The sequence below is a fragment of the Canis lupus genome, chromosome 28 (genome assembly GCF_011100685.1).
Source record: "Canis lupus familiaris isolate Mischka breed German Shepherd chromosome 28, alternate assembly UU_Cfam_GSD_1.0, whole genome shotgun sequence".
Taxonomy (NCBI): Eukaryota; Metazoa; Chordata; class Mammalia; order Carnivora; family Canidae; genus Canis; species Canis lupus.
In genome coordinates this window covers 24,999,276-25,021,437 of record NC_049249.1, presented here as the reverse complement: position 1 = coordinate 25,021,437, position 22,162 = coordinate 24,999,276, and the positions used below count along the sequence as shown (strand labels likewise).

Here is a 22,162-nt window from a genome sequence, read left to right as displayed (position 1 = left end):
TTCGGAGCGCCAGATTCAGCATGGGGAGAGATTCCGGGTCCGCATTCCAGGAGCCCTGACAGCCCTATACCCCCACACACCTCACTTTGGAAATTAGCAGGCTTTAGAACAAAGCGGAAATAAAATAAATCCGTAGGATTTAAAAAGGACACAAACTTTTTCAAAGTCCCGCCCTGAGACCGGGGTCAGCCGATTCGACACAGCACTAGCAAGGGGAAAAGCTGTTCCCGCCAAGACACCAAAGGTAAAGGGCGGGGGAGTAGGAATAGCCTCCTGATATAGGTGTTTTTTTGTTTGTTTGTTTGTTTTTAAGTTGGGAGTGACTGGCGATGGCTTTGGCTTATACACGGACACCGTATCTTGTCGCCCCGCGGAGCTGAAAGTGCGAGCGCGAACACTTCGCCAGCGGAGCAGGGGGGAGGGGGGCGCCGAGGGGAGCGGACGCAGCTGGAGCTGCTCCCGAGGGTGTGCGGGGGGCAGGTGGGCTCAGGCGAGGATCCCGGAGGCGGGGGAGGGAGGGGGAGGGCTGCCTCCGACTTCAGCAGCGGACGGTTCTCTAGCTTTTATGGAACCAGCTGCGCTCGCAGCTCACTGTCTCCCCGCCCTGCAAAGCGTAAGGCCCCGCTCCTTGGCCTTGCAGCCTCCAGAGTTCAAAGACCAGGTGGAGCAGGTGGGAGGCCTCCGGCAGGTGAACCTTGGTTTTGAGGCTGATGGAGAGCGAGGCTGGCCACCGCTGGGGCGGGCCGCCTCTGCAGTGTGGACTTAGGAGTGCAGTGTGGGTGACCTCGGTGCAAACACAACTTCATGCATTTGAATCTTGTTTGTTCATTGTGCAGTGTTGGTTCCTCGCTGCTGGAAGAAGATAATCGGACTGACCCAGGAAAAGCGAAGTGATCGAATATCCAAGAGTCACGGATGCAGGCAATTAATTACTAGTCCGCCACCCCGCCCCCACCCCGCCTGAACGACACACCTCTTTGCTTCTGGTGTGTGATTATGGTGGTACTAGGGAGCTGAGACAGCCTTTTAATATGCGGGAAACCTGCTAAACCAGTTGCCCAGGGACTGTGGCATTTGTGAGTTATTTGGAGCATTGTCCAGTTCAAAGGGAACCCACAGGACCGACCTTCATCATAACTGTTGTGCAAACCTCATTCTAAGCTAAGCCGTTGAACCTATACTTCCTCTTAGCGCTTGGTTTTCGAAGTGCTACTGATTCTTATATTTATGAATCGAGTCCTTGGAAAGGCCAACACACTTGAATGAAATAGTAGTCACAATGGGAAACTTCTCAGAGGCTACCCCTGTGGTAGGTTCTCTTAATTTTATTGTGGTATAAATGGAATAGCAGGTGCTTGCAGGTGTAAGGTCTGTAGTTTGCCAATATATCCACTACCAAAGCTTTAGATTCCCATCAAGTTACCTTTTTTTTTCTCAGCAAAATATATTTCCATTAAAAATTTTTATAACCAGAAATACATTCTTAATTTGCTAAAAAAAAAAAAAAATCATTTTGCCATGTTAGAAGATGTTTTGGAAGAAGACATCTGGGAATACAAGTCTAAAAGAAAACCCAAATCGGTACAAACAAACAATTGCTCTGAGAATATTCGAAAATCTGTTGAAAAAGCAACAGATGGAAAATGCCAGTCGACACGAAAGAGAAATAAAAAGAGAACTGTAGAAGCCCAAGAGAAGACAAAGGACCCTGAAATGTGCCTTGGAGAAACAGGTAGTCAGACTTCCGTAGCTTCTAGTCAGAATTCTAGTTGTGGCGATGGTATTCACCAGTCCCAAGACAAGGAAACCACTCCAGGAAAGCACTGTAGGACCCTCAAAAATAAACAAGTATCACCAAAGATACGTCCAGTTTATGATGGATACTGCCCAAACTGCCAGATGCCTTTTTCCTCATTGCTAGGTCAGACACCTCGATGGCATGTTTTTGAATGTTTGGATTCTCCACCAGTCTCTGAAACAGGTAAGACTACAAAAAAGGGAGTGGTCTTTAAATAGTCTAAAAGACTTGCATTAAGCCAGATGGAGTCTGTGGAACAAGCAAGGCAAGCAGTAAAGTATCAATAATTTATTTACCCTGGAAGGAAACAAGGAAACCCTTCTTGAGAAGGGTAAAAAAGATCATAGTCAATGGTATAATTTTAAAGAATGTTGCAAACTTGAAAACAGTTGAAATGCATTATATTGTGTCATAGAAGTTCCTAAACATCTCAGTGATTTTTCATAAATGTTAATTGAGCACATACTCTACTAGATGCTTTCACTATTTACTTGCCTCTCACAATGACTGCAAAAAGTAAGTGGTATTAATGTTTTATAGATGAGCATTCTTAAAAGAATGCCTATTATCTTTTGTGAAACAAATTTAGAGAATTATGAGTCTTCTAAACAGGATTCTGTTGAATTTGTCATGCTATGGTAAAGGAAGAAGATCTGGGAAGGAGTCTTACATTTATAAGATTCAAATTAAAAAATGTGCCAAGTGATAACTGAAGTAATGCTATGCTTTTATTATCTTTTATATAATATTTAACAGGTAGTCCTACTTGGAGTATCTGAAGAATGGGTTGTTATGATGATTTGTAGATTTCAAAGTTATGTATACCATATATGGATTTTTTAATCTCAAAGAATTAAAATTCAGCAAAATAAAAATACTATTCAGTATGGCTTTCATGTTATGTATGATTCAGAGACATTATTAACCTCTAGTTATTTTAAAGTACTGCATAAAGACGCAAAGGAACTTTAAAAATTTTTGGCATTAGCTTTTTTTTTTCATGTAAAGCAAAAGTCTCATCAAATGCTAGTATTTTGCTTTTAAGTGGCTTGAAAATCAGAAATGGAAGTTGGAGTCCTATGGTGAGCAGCTCAGGGTGAAATGTCTTATGAGAAAGCCACCTCAAAGAGATTTTTCTTTTGATTTTTCACTAAACTACTTTGAATAGCATCACAGATAGACTCTTCTTGAACTGAATTCTGTGCCATAACAAATACTTTTATGTGATGGTTTTAATTATGTTCATCGATGAGGTCTTCTAATTTAATGTAACCAGTCTTTTTTGGGAGGGAGAGTGGGTCATTTTTTGATAAACCTGGAAATTGGGGCACCTGGCTGGCTCAGTCTGAAGAGCATGCAACTCTTGATCCCAGGGTTGTTAGGTGGAGCCCATGTTGGGTGTAGAAATTACTTACATAAAACCTAAAAACAAAAAACCCCCTGGAAATTAACATAGAAGGGGATATGCCAAGATGGTTTACAGAATGTTTCTCAATTATAATAGTATAACAGGGAATAGTTTCCAGGTTATTAAAGCCATATTATTAACAAGTTACCAAATTGAATTTCGAATCTTAGAATCTATTTAGTGTATGAAGAGCTATAACTAAGATTGTTGTTACTCTTGTATGCAGTGTAAGTATTAAATGATGGACCCTAATAGGATACTCTAATCGTCCCAAATCTGTATTGCTTGATAAGACAAAAACTGGGCTAGAACTTTAGTTCTCTGAGAGACACACTAGTCTTTTTCACTCTCTATTGCCAGAGCGATGGTGAAACAGGAAGGCCTGTGAATACCTTGTGTAAACATGAACTGAGTTTTGAAGGGGCTCATATTTTTGAGAGTTATTTAAAGGGAAGAAAAGGTGTTAGCCTTACAACATTTTTTTTGGGAAAAAGATTATCTGAAAATAAATCTTAAGTATTTGTTTAAAAAATAATAAGCGCGTTGCAAAACCATACTGGATTACTGTTATTTTATGCCAGATATTTTGATTGTGTAACGATAAGTTCTTAAGGCCTCAAAGTATGGTTGGTAACTTATCACTTACGTGTTAACACTGGGCTTTGATCCTGCGCTACTTTTTTTCTTTTTTAAAATTTTCAGAGTGTCCTGATGGTCTCCTGTGCACCTCAACAATTCCTTCTCATTTCAAGAGATACACTCACCTCCTGCTGGCTCAGAGCAGGGCGAGCAGGAGTCCTGTCAGCAGCCCAGCCCATCCGTCAGGGGATTGTTGCCATGAGACTAACTCAAGCTTTCTCTGTGGCCTTGAGGAAAGATGGCCTCTGCCTTGGAAGCAATCAGAAGACTTAAATGTTTCAACTCATCCCTCATTAGTGACACCGTGTCTCAGGAAATTTCAATCTCCAACTGAAACCAATAAAAAGATTTCTTCTTCAACAAATAGCCAAACGTCCCAACAAACCCCACAATTTCCAGAAGGTATTAATAATGACAAACTGGTAGGAGTCGGTCTCCCTCTTGCTGAGGAACTAGGCATCCTAAGCAACTCAGAACACATACGTTCCCCATTGCCAGAAAATGACTTTAGCAGCTGTGAAATCTCTTATTCTCCGCTTCAGAGTGACGAGGAGACTTACACTATGGATGAAACACTGGGTGTTTCGCAGCAGGAACTCTTTTTTACGGGAAGCTCTAAAGATGGCAGCCTGGAAGAGGATGACAACAGCTCTACTTCGTCTCAAAAACTCCATGGTGCCTTCCTGATGGACCAGCAGGAAAGTGGCCCCCACATGGACAGCTTCTTAATTCAGGATAAATACCATGAAGTATTATATAAATACAACACTCTAATTGGTTCATCTCAACTTTTTTCCCAAAATAGAAGTGTTATTTCATGTGAGGATCCAGCACATCCTGGTCATGATTTTGTGCTGTTTCCATCTGCATTAGCACAGGGGCTTACTTCTAGTTATCAAGCTGCTAAAGCAAACCTTGGAAAGCCAGAACGTCACCCATCTCAATCAAATAAACAGAAACAGGTCATTGAAGAATCAGGTGTTTGCAATCAGATTCCTCTTCCATCACTTAATAGTGAGATCCTGAAGGCAATCGAAAGCCAGGGAGAAGGGGATCTTTCTTTCCATCCAACCCAAAGTAAAATCAGAAAATTATCAAGTAAGAACTTCAGTGCTAAGAACAATACTAACTCAGCGTGTGTCTGCGGAAAGGCATTAGGTGGTAGACTAGACAGTAAAGTTATGGTTCCAAATACAGAGAAATCTTCCGGCGCACCTACTGCTGCCGAGTCTCTGAAAATGTCACCATCTGGTCCCAAGTGTCCTGCAACACAGCCATCTCCCAAGGTAATGAAACAAATGGATATAGGTGTTTATTTTGGACTACCCCCCAAAAGAAAGGAAGAGAAATTGCTGGGGGAAAGTGCAGTAGGAGGGATGAACTTAAATCCAGTTGTAAGTCCTAATGAAAAGAGGTCCCGGCAGCGCAAGAGGAAAGCAGAAAAATCTTTAAGTGATTTAGAATTTGATGCAAAGAATTTAAATGAGAGTCAGCCCTCTGTGGAAGTTTCTAATGAGAGGCCACAAAGAAGAAAGAGACTCAAAAAGTCAGATTCACTAGAGGAAGGAACACCTCAGAAGCGGTCACATCACCTTAACAGGACAGAATCCAAAACAGTCAATTTAAAGAAAGACAAAGTCTCCATAAAATCAGCTTGTGGCAGGCTGCAGAGAGGGAATATGAAAATTCCAGAGTCACCTAATGCAGGACAGTTAAGAAAAAAGACATGTCCATTCTATAAGAAAATACCTGGTAAGTTCAAATGCCAATGCTTAATATATCTACAAAAAATCGACTTTTAAAAATTTCATGTTTATTACCCATGTTGTGTCTGTGTGTATTTGTATAGAACAATTTTGTGTATTTCTTTTGTTTTTTTATACCTCATTGAAATGTAACATAGATTTTTTGCCTATTTAAATGCTTTTGCCCCAATCAGCAAACTTTTATTAAATATATAAATATATCTATTAAGTATAAATATATAGTATTTTGCACACAAGATACTCGTATATAGATTTTACAGAAGGACACAGATGAGTAAAGGTCAGCTTAATGTGGAAGGAGGGAAGGCTGTCTGTAAGTAATTATAAAAACAAATTATAATAAAATTTCATTAAAACGGTCTCTAAGCACTTAGAAATACAAAGCACTAAATAGCTTCAAAGAAGGAAAATTAACAGATTGTATAGGTCATAATAATTGTCATTTTTAACCTCTAAATCATAACTTATTTCCGCAGCCTTTTTTATATTTTGTCATTTCTCATGCCTTCATAGACGAGTTAGAAAAATGTGTAGTAAATTGAACTGTATTGTAGACCAATAATTCTTCTAAAAATAATATAAAATCTGCCAAAATGCACCTGGTTTCAGAAAGATTGTGCAAAGTACTTTGATAGCTGCAATCTGTAATTTGCTCAAAATGTTTATATAGGGCATATCATTTATGTACCTTACAGCACCAGTTTTGTTTTTTAATACTTATTTGATGAATTTTCTATATTGTAAGTGAGCTTGAGACTAGTGTGCCATGTGTGGCTAAGCCTCAGTGGCATTGTGAAGGTGTGCTTATGACTTAGGTATCATAGTTTATACATGTGGTGATTATTTCTTTCATGAACACTTTTCAGAACAGCTCAGCTCTATTTTTTCCCTTTTTTGCTTCTTCAGGTAACCTTTTTTTTTTTTTTTTTTTGGAATTTATTTTCTTGTTTCCTTTCTTCACCTCCAACCTCCCATCCCCCACAATGAAATTCAAATACTACAGATATGCTGTCCATCAGTTATTGTACTGTGACCCAGTGGAGGCCACAACCACTGTAATATGTATGGTTATTTGGGCCTTTGACCGTTTGTACCCTCCAGTATCAGTTGCCACAATAGAATAAAATAAGAAGAAAGTGAGCATTTTCCTTTTGCAGTTTTGCAGAAGTAAAGGATTTTAGATCAGTAAAACAATTGGTTTGTAACTTAGTATTTTAAATTTTTTGGTACAGTTGCTCATTTAAAAAAAAAAAAAAAAAAGCCAGTGGGAGCCTGGGTGGCTCAGTCGGTTAAGCATCTGAATCTTGATCTCAGCTCAGGTCTTGATCTGAGGGTCGTGAGTTCAGGCCCCTTGTTGGGCTCCACACTGGATGTGGCACCTACTTAAAAAAAAAAAAAAAAGTACATAAAAAAATTTTTTTAGGAGCCAATACTGGGATATTTAGTATAAACTTAAAAGACTCATTTTCATCTGTAGTATCCTCTTTTGGCTGAATTTATGTGGCATAAGTTTTTAAATTATGAAGCTCGTTGAAACAGATGTAAAGACGTAAGGGAGTTCACTATATTCGAATTGGATGTCTTTCACATTTTACTCCATTGGCTATTGCTCAAGCAGTTGTGTGCTCTTCTCATTTTACAGGGACTGGCTTTACAGTTGATGCCTTCCAGTACGGATTGGTTGAAGGGTGCACAGCCTATTTTCTCACACATTTTCATTCTGATCATTATGCTGGATTGTCTAAAAACTTCACATTTCCAGTTTATTGTAGTGAGGTAAGTTTTTGCCTTCTAAATTTATGGGATGCAGTGAATTTCTAAGCATGTGGTTAAAAAAGAACAATTAACATTGTAAAATCTATCATTCTACTAGAAAATATGTGAGAAAACATCAAGAGTCTAAAGCTAAATGAGTTATTGCTAATGGTTACAAGACTTTTTAAAAATGCTTTATTATATGGAAACAGTAAACTACTTCATGGTGTATTAAAACACCTAAGTTCCATTCAGTAAACATTTATTGAGTGCCCAAAAAGACTTTCAGGGCAAAATACCTAACTTCAAGGAGCTCACAGCCTTCACAGGATACATTTGCAAATACACTGTGGTAGGATTGATATTGCGACAGAAAACTGAATGGGACGCCAGCAAATAGAAGAAGAAAGTGCTGTATTCTGCCCCAGGCCAAATTCAGAGAAAGTGGTGGAAAAGATACCTTGAATTAATTATTAAAAGGTGACTATTTTAGTGCCTACTACTAAGGGCTTTGGCTAAAACTTCAATTTAATTTTCAAGCATTCTTGCATTATTTTCATTGAAATAAAATGAATCTCTTTTTATGAATGAAGCAACCGAGGTTGGGAGAGACTAAGTGGTATGTCCTAAGTCACAGAGCTAGTAGTGGCAGAGCCAGAATTTGAACACAGGTCTGTCCAATTCCAGAACCGGGCGGAAGAAAGAGGAGAGGGCATCCTAGGTAGAGAGTAGAGTTTGTACACTGGCATAGACGCCTGGGAAATCTACCCATTGCAGGCACTTGAGACAATTCAGAACAGCTAACCATGAGAAATTCTCTTTATTCTCTGTTATTCTCTAACAGAAGATAAACCTGCAGAAATGTGCAGGGGCCAGATAATGAAGGGTTTTGTATATCATCTGGGGATGAGGGACTTTCCGCAGGAGAGGGAGAGCCAGTGAACCATGTTTAAGCACAGTTGTGACGTAGTCCTTGTAGGAAGGTCCTCCTGACATTCTGGAGGGTTTCCATGAATACAAGTAAGTGGGAAAACAGAGAGACTAAGATACTTGGTTCCAAACTAGATCTGAAATAAAAGACTTTATCTGTTTTATTGTTGTGTCCCACAACAATTTAGTGTTGTACTGTATCAGCAATAAGCACATTCTGTTTTGCAGATAACTGGCAATTTGTTGAAGAGCAAACTTCACGTGCAAAAACAATACATCCATCCATTGCCAATGGACACTGAATGTATAGTAAATGGTGTAAAAGTTGTTTTGCTTGATGCCAATCAGTAAGTATTAAAGTTACCTTAAAACTAGCTTATATTTTAAAAATATTTAAAATAAAGTATTAGTACATCTGTTTAAGAACTTCTTTTTATTGGAACTAATGTGGTTGATATTTTTAAAACTTTAAGTAAAAACAGTTCTCCTTTTGAAAAAAAATAACATTCAATTACAGAATCAGATTAAATGTAGAAAGGTCCTTTAAATGTTATCTAATTCATTTTTAATGCAGTTTAAATTACTATCCTTGACATAGGAGACTCCATCTTATTTTTTTAAAAAATATTTTAACATGTTGCTGCTGTTTTGAAGAGCTAACCTTTTGCCATTTTCCTTATTTTTTTTTTTTTTTTTTGCCGTTTTCTTTAATATCACTTATGTAAGTTAACAGCTTGCACTCCATTCAGATACCAGAGGATTTTTCTTTTTTCCCTTTTAAAGAAATCCTTCAGGGGGTGCCTGAGGGGCTCAGTCAGTTAAGCTCTGCCTTTGACTTGAATTATGGTCCAGGATCCTGGGATTGAGCCTCAAATCGGCTCCCTGCTCAGCAGGGAGTCTGCTTCTCCCTCTGCCCGGCCTGTACTCTCTCCCTTGCTTTCTGTCAAATAAGTACATAAAATCTTTAAAAAGAAAAGAAAGAAAGAAATCCCTCAGGCTTTTAATACTAAAGACTTGGAAGTTTTTTTTTCTTAGAAAGTGGTTTCCCTTTTTCCCTTTTTGTTTTTTTTAATGTAAAGCACTGTCAGTATCCTATTACTGAAATCCAACTGTCAACTTGCTTCTTCATACTTTTTATATATGATTTGAATGGTCAGAGGTGCTTAGAGAATTAAAATTAAGACTAGATCTCTAAAAATCCAAACCCGTGCTCCCGCTTCAGGTTGCTTTTAACTTTTTGTCTGCTAACTTTGTTGCTGTTTGTTCTTTATTTTTTTCTTTCTCTTCGTTCTTTCTTAAGAGGGAGGAAGAGGGAGAAAGAGACTCTCAAGCCGACTCCCCACTGAGCACATGTAATACCACTACAGTAAAAATACAGAAAATTGTCACTATCCCAAAAGGTTTCCTTGTGCTCCTTTGCAGTCAATCCCCAAGCCCCATTCCAGCCCAGGGGAGCATTGATCTATTTCCTGTCCCCATGGATTAGATTTGTCTTTCCTAGAGATTCAGCAAAATGAAATCACATAGTACGTACTCTTTTGCATCCAGGTTCTGTCACTCATCACGTTTTTGAGATTCATCCATGCTGTGTGTATCAATAGTTTGTTTCTTTTTATTGCTGAGTAGTATCTATTGTATGGGCACACTATGATGTCTTTGTTCACCTCTTGATGGACAACTGATTTTTGTTTTTTGACCTTGTATCCTGAGACCTTGCTAAACTTGCACATTAATTGTAGTAGGTTTTTTATAGATTCCTGAAAATTTCCTGAATGTAGTATCGTGTCATCTGCAAATATAGAGAATCTTGTTTTACTTCTTACTCTCCATTCAGAATGCTTCTTTCCCCTCTTGTTCATGGTCCTGGCTCAGACCTCTAGTACAGTGTTGAATGGGAGTGGTAAGAGCAGATGTGCCTTGTTCCTGACCCAAAGAGGAAAGCTTTCACTCTTTCTCCCTTTAGCTTGATGTTAGCAATAGGTTTTTCTTAGATGCCTTTTATCAGGTTGAAGAAAATCCCTTCCATTCCTAGTCTGCTGAGAGTTTGTAATCATGAATAGGTGTTGACTTTTGTCAAATGCTTCTTCAACATCTACTGAGGTGATCATATAATTTTTCTCCTCTATGATGTTAAAAAGGGTAAATGATGCTGCTGGACTTTTTGAATGTTAAACCAGCCTTGCATCACTGGGATAAACTCCACTCAGTCTTCATGGAGTATCCTTTACAAAATATGTGTTGCTGGATTTGATATGCTAAATATTCTGTTAAGGACTTCTGTGTCTGTTTTCGTAATGGATATTGGTCTGTAGTTTTTGCCTTTTTTTATAATGCTTTTGTCTGGTTTTGATATTGGAGTACTACTGGCCACATGAACTATTCCCTTCTATTCTGTTCTGAAAGATGTTGTATAGATTGGTACTATTTCTTCCTTTTGTGTTTGATAGAATTCCCCAGTAAAGTCATTGTGGTCTGAAGTTTTGGGGTGGGAAGGCAAAAGGAAGTTTTAATTACAAAAGTAATTATTCCCAGTGTTTTCCCAGAATTAATAATGAAAGCTCTATGTATTTTGGCAGTATTGAGGCTCAGTGGTTCACTAGAAGGACCCATGGGACTCAGAAGAGCTGTTGTACTCATGCTTTCAGGGAAAGGATACAGATTAAAATCAGCAAAGGGAAAAGGCAAATGGGGGCAAAGTCCAGGAGAAACCAGGCACAAGTTTCCAGGTATCCTTTTCTAACGAGTAGCACAGACGCACTTAGTTCTCCCAGCAGTGCTGTGTCACCACACATGCCAAGCATGGCCAGACAGGGAGGCTCATGTGAGTCCAGCCAGGGCTTTTAATGAGGGTCAGTTACATACACATACAATACCACGTGACTTGCCTCAGCTCCTCAGACTCCAGTCCCCTAGAGCAAAACAGATATTTACCAAAGATAACAATATTAGCATAAACTATCTGGTCAAACTGGTAACACATGGCCCATGCTTCAGGCATAAAAAGCACTCTTAACCAGGCAGCATATTCCAAGAATTCAGCTCCTCTCTCAAGGGCCAGCCAAGGATGAATCCTAAAGACAGGCCTTAGGTGAGGAAGTGTGGCATTCAAACAAACCTAGCCTGCTGAATCAATCCTATCCTGCACACCACTTTTTCTTATTATTATTATTGTGATGTAAACTTGCTTAAGCGCTGTTTTGTCTATAGTACAGTGCTGTGTCCTGTGGTTCCTACTAGAGGGTATTAACTGGTTGATATTGAAGTCCTTCAGCTGCCTTGCATGCATTAAGACTCTTCCTTTGAAATGTTTGTGTTCAGCTGTCCAGGTGCTGTCATGATCCTGTTTTATCTTCCTAATGGTAATGTCCTGTTACACACTGGTGACTTCCGAGCTGATCCCACGATGGAACGTTCTCGTCTTGCAGGCCAGAAAGTCCACACGCTTTACTTAGATACAACGTAAGAAAGGCTTTGTTTGTATGCCTTTTTTTTTTTTTTTAACCCCACTGACAATATTTGCCCTGCTTATTATGAACAATTTGCACAGTTGCTTAGGTAACCAAAATGATGGCTTCTTGTCAGTGATCATTTTAAGTTTTTATCAGAGAACTGCTGTTTGAAAAAATACATACTTGCTTAAGAACAAATTTGGATGACCTGTCTTAACCAAATACAACTCCATTTTTTCTTTTTTTGTGATTTCCTTTGGTTTATGTGAGGATCCTGTTACTGAAACAAGGAAGAAAAATTGGGAGGCAAACTTTAAGAAAATACCCTTTTAAGTTACCTTTTCAAAGTATATGTATGACTATTAACTGTAATTGTAAAGAAGAAACAGAGGCCAAAATGTGATTGTATTTTTGAATATTCAAAGTACTTTGTTCCTTTCTCCAAAAGTAATTTATAAGTGACAGCTTTGAATTCCTAAATGTTATAAATATAATGGTACAAGCTATTTTTTATTATATATTAAAGTATCTCATCAGTTGGTTAGAAATGAATTATGTCAACTATTTCAACCTGTTTTAAGAAGTGAGTTTGGATGGCGTATTTTAGTAAAAGATGGTCTTTCACATCCAGTTTTCTAACAGTATAGCTAATTATTTTATATGTACTTTAAACACTAAATACATTAAGAAAATAGTAAAAAAACAAACTTTTTTTTTTTTTTGCTTCGTTTTGCTCTGCAAATAGAATTCTGAATTTCTTTATTGGTTTTTCATCAGAAAAAAGACAAGTGTTTTCTCTATTCTTATGGCTGACCAGCAAAAACAATTTTGAAAATGAGAAAAAATGTTTCTTCAATGTTTGTACTTTATGACTTTTTTTAAGTGAAAAAAAATGCTTAATTTTCATCCCAAGTAGCAATAGCTAGCTAGTAGTCTTACGGTTAACCTTTCTTCATTAGGTGTGATTGCATTGAGGTTAACCCAACTGGATCTATTATATTCTTGTAATACTATATACATTTCTGTATCTCCTCAGAGGAGCAGTTAATCATGTGAATATTAACTGTTTGATTTAAATTTGCTTTATTAAAAAATAATAATAAATAAATAAATTTGCTTTATTAAATTAATGATTGGTTTCATTATTTTAAGAATTTTTTAAACTAAATCAGACTTCTTTAGTTCAGAGATAATCCCTATCACTAGTATTTCCTTTGATAGTGATTGAAGTTAAAAAGATGCTGGGGTATATATTCATACCTAAAATAGCCAGCTAGAACTGTTCTTGAGGAAAAAGAGGCAACTTCTTTATGTGAGGACAATAAAAGAAATATAATGTAAAAGACGTATTGGAGATATAAAATTCCAACATAAATTATCCATGGCTCATAACAAATATTTTACCCATAGGCAAGGGAATAACTGCAGTGCTGTTAATATATTACACAACCACTACATGTAAGTCAGCTAGAGCTTGGTTTCTAAAATAGCATCTACCTTAATGCTGTGGCTTTCTTGGTGCTCGTTTAGTAAGTACCATATTTCCATATTACAGATATTGCAGCCCAGAATATTCCTTTCCGTCTCAGCAAGAGGTTATCCAGTTTGCCATCAACACTGCCTTTGAGGCAGTAACTCGAAACCCACGTGTTCTGGTTGTCTGTGGCACTTATTCTATTGGAAAAGAGAAAGTCTTCCTAGGTGGGTAGTAGCTGTATCTAATTTACATTAATATATTATAAAGATCAGATCCTCTTTTGCATAAAGCCCTTTCAGTCTGGATGCTTGTACTTGATACTTATTTCCTGAAATGGTGCAATATTACCTTTGAAGAAAAACTTGATAGAGTGGATTCATTTAAACGTTAAAAGGTTTAACTTATTAGAAACACTTGATAAGTGTGTTTATGGCAGCCTTTACATCTGCAGAATGTTTACAGAGGAAATGTCCAGGCTACACTAGTATTTCAGGGAACTTTGAAAAATAACTACTGTATAGTCATATTCTTTGAGGATAACCATCAATTTAATTATTTTAGAGAACAGTTTTCATTTTTGTACATAAATGATTTAGAATATGTAATTGCAATTTGTCAAGATGGCATTATATATACTATTTCACAAAATACTTTGCATTTCTTCCTAATTATGGCCACATCATGTCAAACATTAAGATACGAAATGATAAAGCTGGAGTTTTAACTCCTCCAAATTTGGTTCCTTCTTTTCTTCTATCCCTTTGTATCCGTCTTTTGCAGTTTTTAAATACTAGGTCCTTAAAAATAAATTCTCTGGATTTCTCACAATTTATTTCATACAGTTAACCAATAAAAGTATTCAGCCTTTTTGAAATATAGCAAAAGTGTGAATGTTTTGAATTTCTTTTGTTATTGTTGGTAAATTATTATTTAAAATTTTGATTAGGTTGTAACTTTATAATTTTTTTCATAAGCTGCAGTTATGCTATTTTTAACCTTTTCCTTTGCCTGTAGCCATTGCTGATGTTTTAGGTTCAAGAGTGGCCATGTCCCAAGAAAAATATAAAACCTTACAGTGCCTCAACATACCAGATCTTAATTCCTTCATCACTACAGACATGTGCAATTCACTGGTTCACCTTCTCCCAATGATGCAAATTAACTTTAAGGTAAGCATTCATAGAATATGTATTTTTAGGATGGACTAGAAAAGATAATACAACGATTATAAACTGAAATCCCACTTTACCTGTATTTAAGGCAGAGGAATTTAGTTATAGTGGAGTCATAGTAAACCTTGCCCCAGAAAACCTTTTAAGTGTAATTTAAAATTTTTTAATTTGTTATGTGTGTGTAGCTGCATGGAGTAATTCAGATGTCCACAGGGACTAGAGAATTGTCCTAAAAGAAACAAAAATAGAAAAGTGTGTAACTGTCTGGTCATTTAAATCTTCTGTGTTTAAGATTGTCTTCTAGTTCTTTCCATTGAGTAGGGAAACGAACAGAGAATTCTAAGGAGTTCTTTTTTTCAGGTCTTTTCTGTATTAACATTAATCCCAATAACATTGATAATATGTTGGAAACTTACTTGTTGTGAGGATTAAGTGAAATAGTAGAAGTGTATCCTAAGAGAGCAACTTCTAGTGTCAGTTCTAAGGTGTAGGTTAAGATAGAGAGAGGTTGGGGCACCTGCCTGGCTCAGTTGGTAGAGCATGTGGCCCTTGATCTCAGAGTTGAGTTCAACCCCTCATTGGGCATGGAGCCTACTCAAAAACAAATAAACAACAAAAAAAGATACATATGTGACCAGATATTTCCAAAATGACATTTCAAAAAATAACACTTTTAAAAATTTCTTGTCTTCAAAAACCCAGATAAAGCAGAAAGCCAATGGCTTCCATGAGGTTATATCTTAATTCTTAAAGCCAATTTTTTTATTTTGCCACCAAAAATAGTTTTGTTGCATCAGAGCTAATGACATTTTGTGAAAATGTAAACAGATATGATTTTCAGGGTTTGTAAGGCAGGCTTGAAAGTCCTAGAAACCCTATAAAACCATTCATGCTATCTAGTTCAACATCCTGAATCCATATATGTGATATGGATTGACTACCACCTCTGATTTAAAGCTGGTTGACTGGGATCCCTGGGTGGCGCAGCGGTTTGGCGCCTGCCTTTGGCCCAGGGCGCGATCCTGGAGACCCGGGATCGAATCCCACATCGGGCTCCCGGTGCATGGAGCCTGCTTCTCCCTCTGCCTGTGTCTCTGCCTCTCTCTCTCTCTCTATGTGACTATCATAAATAAATAAAATTAAAAAAAAAAATAAAGCTGGTTGACTGAATGTGGTAAGACATTACGACAATAAACAATAATGTTATAGAGGATTAACCTACTGAAAAACCATTCTAGTGGCATATACCATATACCAAAATCAGTTTTTATCACAAACTGGTTACCAATAAACAGAGACAGGTCATGGATCAGAGACTTTATGTTGATTAGATCATTCTTTTTAAGAAAAAAAACAAAAACAAGAAAAGAAACAAAGATCTATTAGAGAAGGAGAGAGAGCAAGCATGAGTGGCTTGCGGGGGCAGAGGGAGAAGGAGAAGCAGATTGCTTGCTGAGCAAGAAGCCAGATGCAAGGCTCCATCCCAGGTCCTTGCTGAAGGCAGATACTTAACCTACTGAGCCACTCAGGCACCCCTTGACTAGATCATTCTTAATAAAGTTAATAAAATGGCAGTAGTTCCCGGATTGTAGTTAATGAATGACTAGCAGCTGCTGGCAGCCTCTTCCCGTATGTTTGGCTTGGATAGTAATATCATCAATTTTTGTGGCACAGGTTAATGATGTTTTTGTGGTAACTCTAATTTGTTTCGTGAAAAGCAGAAATTCTCACTTAATTCTACTGAGTGAACTTGTGAAACAAATAGGAATGGATATGTTTTATGACCTGTATTGGAAATTGGACTCTCACTTTATGATATTAAATGTGTAATTGCACTAAACCTCAGTTTTGTATTGTTTCCTTTCTTTTGTGAGGACCAGGGGAAGAGGGTTGGTAAGTAAGCAGATAGTATCACGTTATCTAGATCCTAGACTATGCTAGACAAAAATCCAAAAATTTGCAGGGATTATAATGAAAACTTAGCTATCTATCCATAGCTTAACCTTTTTTTTTTTTGTGGGGAGGCAGTAGTTGGTAAGAAATACGACTCTTTAAATGGTAGGTATTTGAATTAATAAGAGATCATTGTTTGATACAAAGGAGAAATCAAAAGATTGTTATTAATTTACCAGTGAAGTATAAATATCTGATAAACACAATCATATAGAATAGCACCTGGGTGGCTCAGCAGTTAAGCGCCTGCCTTTGGCTCAGGTCATGATCCCAGGGTTCTGGGATCAAGTCCTGTATCAGGCTCCCCACAGGGAGCCGGCTTCTCCCTCTGCCTATGTCTCTGCCTCTCTCTGTGTCTCTTATGAATAAATTAATAAAATCTTTAAAAAAAAAAAAAAACAAAGTAAAAAAACACAATCATATGTTTAGCCTCTGACTAGTAATCAAACATAAAAATAACAAAACAAGAATGTTTGTCTCCTACCAAATTGGTATGCTTTTTTAAAAGGTAATATTCCCATGCCATGATTTAGAGAGATGAGCATGCTCATCCATCATGGATAGAAGTGGAAGTTAGGGGTAAATCCTTTAACTCAACAATCCCATTTCTAGGAATTTCTACAAAAAATGAGCCCTTTGTGAAATGGTCAGTCTGTAAGGCTTCTAGTTGCTGATGGTATAATAGATGATAAGAATTAGAAAAAGTTAAGAAAGGGCATATGGTTTCCATTTTTAAAAAAGACCCAGAAAGTGGGTTTTATTGACCATCTCCCCACTAGCCTCTCAGCTTCCAGAAGGTAAAGGGCTGTGTCTCTTATTCACCATTCTGACACCACAATGTGGCCTAATACTGGAACAGACATGTATTGAATGAGGGACAAAGTAGATGGATGCATGGATTTGTCTGTTTTCTTCAGAACTTTCTACCAGCATCTTTTACAACAGTTCAGAGTATGAATAATTAAGGAAGAAAAAGGAGACCTCTGGAAATCCAAGATGGCACCATGTGCAGTTTAGATTTTTTTATTATTTTAAAGTAAATTAGAACTTAATTATAAATTTATACTAAGCCCTTGACACTGTGGGTTTTGCCTGAAGACCAAAAGTATTAGACTTTTGGTGTCTCTTGTACCATTACTGTCTTTCTTTGGATTTTTCTTACCTTTCAAAGATTGAACTTTAGTTGTTGATTTTCAGATTTCATCAAATGTCATCACTTATGATGACTTTAGTTTGGAAAGTTCTACTCACGATTTATTAGGGAACCATAGAACTTCCAACTCTAGTAGCATGAAAAAGTTTTGAAAGTATTCTAGTTCATGTTTAAAGGGTAGAAAGGAGTGAGACCCTGAGAAGAGTGCTAGTGTGTGTCTTTGAAATATATGTACATGTTGAATATAATGCCGTTCACAGAATTATTCCCATTTATCTGTCAGTCCTCCGTTGTACATATATACATGTGGATAATTTTGGGCTGCTGTTTACCAGTGTTGATACTGGTATCTCTAACAGAAATACTCTTAGATACTAGTATCTGTAACATCCTAACAGTATATTCAGTATCCTAATAGTAGTAGGATTTGGAGAGTTCTTTCTTTCTTTCTTTGGTAGCTATCTGAATTGTAATCTTTGAATCTGTAATTCTTATGTTAAAGGCTACCTCATCTTACTTTTTTTCAGACTGCACTTTTTTTTTAAGTTTAGATAAAAGGAAAAATTACTTTTTCAGTGATTTTATTTTTTTCTGGAAGTACAACTCTAGGTTATTGCAAATTAATGTTTACCAAGTGCACACTCCCTAACACTATGCCAATGTGATCATTTTGTTTTATGCCACATAACCCACCTTCACTGACTATTAAATACATATCCTATTTTTATTTAACAGGCTTTACAGAGTCATTTGAAGAAATGCGGTGGAGAATTTAATCAGATTTTGGCTTTTCGGCCTACAGGATGGACGCATTCTAACCAGTTAACTAATATAAGAGACATTGTTCCTCAGATCAAAGGAAACATTTCAATATATGGTATAATTATGAAATTTTTTCACTTTTAATGTTTGTTACGACATTTTTAAAAAGAGCTATAAATTATTGAAAACTACATCTGAAACTAATGATGTACTGTATATTGGATAATTGAATTTAAATTTTAAAAATAAAAATAATAAACAATAAAAAGAGCTGTAAAAAAAAAGATCCAAGAAGAACAGGCACCAAAGAATCTTTTAAATCTAGTTTCTGCTCTTTGTACTCTAAAACTGCATCTTTTAGTACATACAGTGATAGAAAGGAATGTGACAAGAGTAAAAAGACACTGGCTAATACAGATTATTTCATTTTTGAGATCAGTGCTATCTCGAGGAACCCTAAAAGTGCTTGAGAGGAGGGGTGGGCAATGCAGTTGAGTCTGGAAGCTCAGGTGCCACTGGCAAACTGTCAGCAGGAAGATTGGGTTCAATGCCATGACGGCAAGAGGAACAGATTTGACTCATTTTTCTCATTTTGTGGAGGAGGTTTGCCTTTGTCCTCAGAAATTGTTTATTGTAATTGTGGCTGACGGAAATGTTTTTGCTATGTCCCTAGACTAATGACTTAATTTCAGCCCCTAAAGATCCCAGTTAAAACAAGTCTCCTTCTCCCCTTCTCTGTGGCACTTGATCTTCAGTAAAGATAAAGGGATTTTTAAGATTTTATGTTTATTTTTATTATTTTTTGCTTACTTTTTCTGTGTGCAAAGCTCAGGGACTATAATCCGTTTACTTGCTCTGGAAACCAAGAGTCAATTGCTTGATACTCTTCAAATTTTACTCTTGTTTTTTCCAGGATTTTCCTGAAGTCCATAGCTGAGTTAAGTGCTTAAAGAGAAAAGCCTAATTTAAAAAGAAAGCCTAGGGGATCCCTGGATGATGGCTCAGCGGTTTAGCGCCTGCCTTGGGCCCAGGGCCCAATCCTGGGGTCCCGGGATCGAGTCCCGCATTGGGCTCTCGGCATGGAGCCTGCTTCTCCCTCTGCCTGTGTCTCTGCCTCTATCTCTCTCTCTATATGTCTATCATAAATAAGTAAATAAATCTTTAAAAAAAAAAAGAATTAAAAAAATAAAAAGAAAGCCTAATTAAAAATAAGAATCTATAAACATGCATATGAAGTGTCTATAGGAAAAGCAGTAGAATTATTTAATGCTCAAAGTTTCTGTATCATTTTAATATTTTAATTGTTATTCTCCATATAAGTTATTAACACATTTTTTAAAATCAGAAATAAAGCACCAGGAAGTTTTTGACAGAAATACTCTGGATTGCTTTCCTTTTTTATTTTGGCCTTGTGTATTTATAAAAAATAATTCGATTTTTTTTTTTTTTTTGTCTGCAATATCTTCTCTTTTGTGTTTCAGGAATCCCTTATAGTGAACACAGCAGCTACCTAGAACTGAAACGTTTTGTTCAGTGGCTGAAGCCCCAGAAAATCATACCTACTGTGAATGTTGGTACCTTGAAATCTAGGAGGACAATGGAGAAATATTTTAAAGAGTGGAAATTGGAAGCTGGATATTGACTTTACCCGAAAGGACTCAGAACTGTTAAGTAACTTAGGTATAGCTCATTACTTAGTTAAATCTTTATTGATATGAAATATGCTTTGTATGGAAAGCCCTGTGAAGGCTGCTTAGAGAGCTTGTTTTCTCATTTGTGTTTAAATAGCATGTTTATGGTGCCAGGTATCTCGCAGCATCATCAGTAATGATGGACACTAGTCTCCCAAGTACCCTTGATTCTTGCTCCTCCCTCAGGAGCAGTTATACTCTGCATCTAGCCTTAGGAGAGGCAACAAAGGCAGCCTTAGGGACCAAAGGATTCATGGTAATAGATAAGTGACATTGAAAGCATTGTCTATAAGTATGTATCTTTAAAATTATTTAATATGGAGCATATTTTTATGAGATAACTTTTATATGATACTTAAATAAAAAGTAATCTTAAATTTGCCACAGTGTCTTTTTAGGAATTTAGGAATTTTTAGGAATTATAATTTAGGTTTTTAGGAATTATAACTGTGATGTTCATACAATTATCAAATTTCAGTGAAAATAACATTTGATGCTAAGGAAGGTGATTTAAAGACCCTAGGTAAAAATAAATAAATGGAAAAAAAAAACACCCTAGGTAATAACCCAATAAAGGATGGTGAAAAGTTTACCTGAATAGATGTTTATTTGAACTGTTTATTCAAGACATCAGATAATTAGAAATTCTGATTGCAACATTGGGATTTGCAATAATAAATGAGATTATATAATTTATTTATGAATCTTGATGTCTCCAACACAGACTAAGTAGCTGATCCAAAAATGAACATTTGGGGCAAGCCAATGCATATTAAAAATGTTTTTCTGGGATTTAAGAAAACAAGTATAATGAATATGTATACATATATGTATAAATGCATATTCTTATGTTACCTCTAGAAATGAAATTTTTTCTTTTTTAAATATTTCATTTATATATTTGAGAAGGAGAGAGAACATGAACAGGGGTAGGGGCAGAGGGAAAAGCAGACTCCCTGCTGAGCACCACCCCCACGCGCCCCCCCCCCCCCCCCCCCCCCCCCGCCACACACACACACACACACTGATGCTAGGTTTGATCCCGGGCCTCCAGGATCATGACCTGAGCTGAAGGCAAATGCTTAACTGACCAAGCCTCCTCTAAGACATTTCTTAAAAAATGTTTTCATGGAAAATTATTTCCAGTAACGATTTCAGTAAGGATAGTATTCTTCATGAACTTTATTTTCACAAGCTTGGATTTTGCATTGCTATGTAGGTAAGGGTGATAGGGATCACATTTAAGGGAAGAAAAACTTTTAGGAGCTTGTTGTAATTTATTACAACATTAATAAACTCAATTTAACTCTCAGTTGACTTCAATTACACATTTAAAATATATTAACTTGTTTGGGGTTGATGTTTTAAACTTTAGTTAGTAAGAGTTAAATTAGAAAGACTTTGTGTAGCTCACAAATATAGGCATTTTTAATACAGGGGAGATGGTCAAGTCATTTACGGTCATTTTAACTTATTATTTGAGTAATAGGGTATTTTTTAGGAATTGTCCTTTTTCATTGGTAAAAAAAAGATTTTTTTCATGATTTTAGAGGTTTTACTTGGAAAATCCAGGCATATTATTTAAGGGTAGCCTCAGCCTTTTTATTATTCAGTACAAAAAACCTCTTTCTACACAAACAGCACTATTTACAGCAGCTCAGAATGACTTTGTGTGCTGCCATTGCCACAGAACATGCAGAACCTCATTTAGGGATCACCCCAAAGAGTTTTAAATATAAGTCACAATCACAGCCAAACTTCTCGAGGCTCCATGGAGAGCTATATATGAAATTCTTAGTTCCAACACCTCACACTTCGGTAGATAAAAAATTTCAGTTTTAAAGTGAAATGAAAGAAGAAATCTACCATAATAAATCAACCCAAAATAAATGGATGACAGCTCTTGAGCATCTTATACACATGTAAGGAAGAAATAGAATTAAGCCATCCCAGAGGAAGATGTTCTACTGTATCTGTATTTGGAACTTTTCAGAGAGCTGCTCTGCAATCTTACCTGACACTGAACATTGATTTCCCAGAGGCAGTAACACTTGACAAACTGATTCCCAGTTGTCATGGCTTCAGTGTAACAGGAAAATCTTTCCTACTCGATGTCAATGCCCTTTCAAATCTAAATCACTTATCCCTGCTGCTGTATTTATTAATGTACCTAAATATGAAACTAGTTTTCAGAACAACAAATTTAAGT

At 36.8% G+C, this 22,162-nt stretch overlaps 1 protein-coding gene across 2 annotated transcripts; it reads left to right on the top strand.

The window, feature by feature from the left end:
- Positions 1-24: 24 nt before the first annotated feature.
- DCLRE1A (DNA cross-link repair 1A) lies at positions 25-20,649 on the top strand. 2 transcript variants are annotated; one of them, XM_038578846.1, is made up of 10 exons: positions 25-244; positions 837-1,981; positions 3,909-5,597; positions 7,254-7,387; positions 8,525-8,643; positions 11,615-11,755; positions 13,301-13,446; positions 14,237-14,391; positions 18,236-18,377; positions 19,744-20,649. In XM_038578846.1, exons 2-10 carry the CDS (start codon positions 1,519-1,521, stop codon positions 19,902-19,904), a joined length of 3,150 nt encoding a protein of 1,049 aa, XP_038434774.1. In that variant the 5' UTR covers positions 25-244; positions 837-1,518; the 3' UTR covers positions 19,905-20,649. The 2 variants fall into 2 exon arrangements, with proteins under 2 accessions (XP_038434774.1, XP_038434773.1); XM_038578845.1 differs by lacking the exon at positions 25-244 and adding an exon at positions 371-480.
- Positions 20,650-22,162: the final 1,513 nt, after the last annotated feature.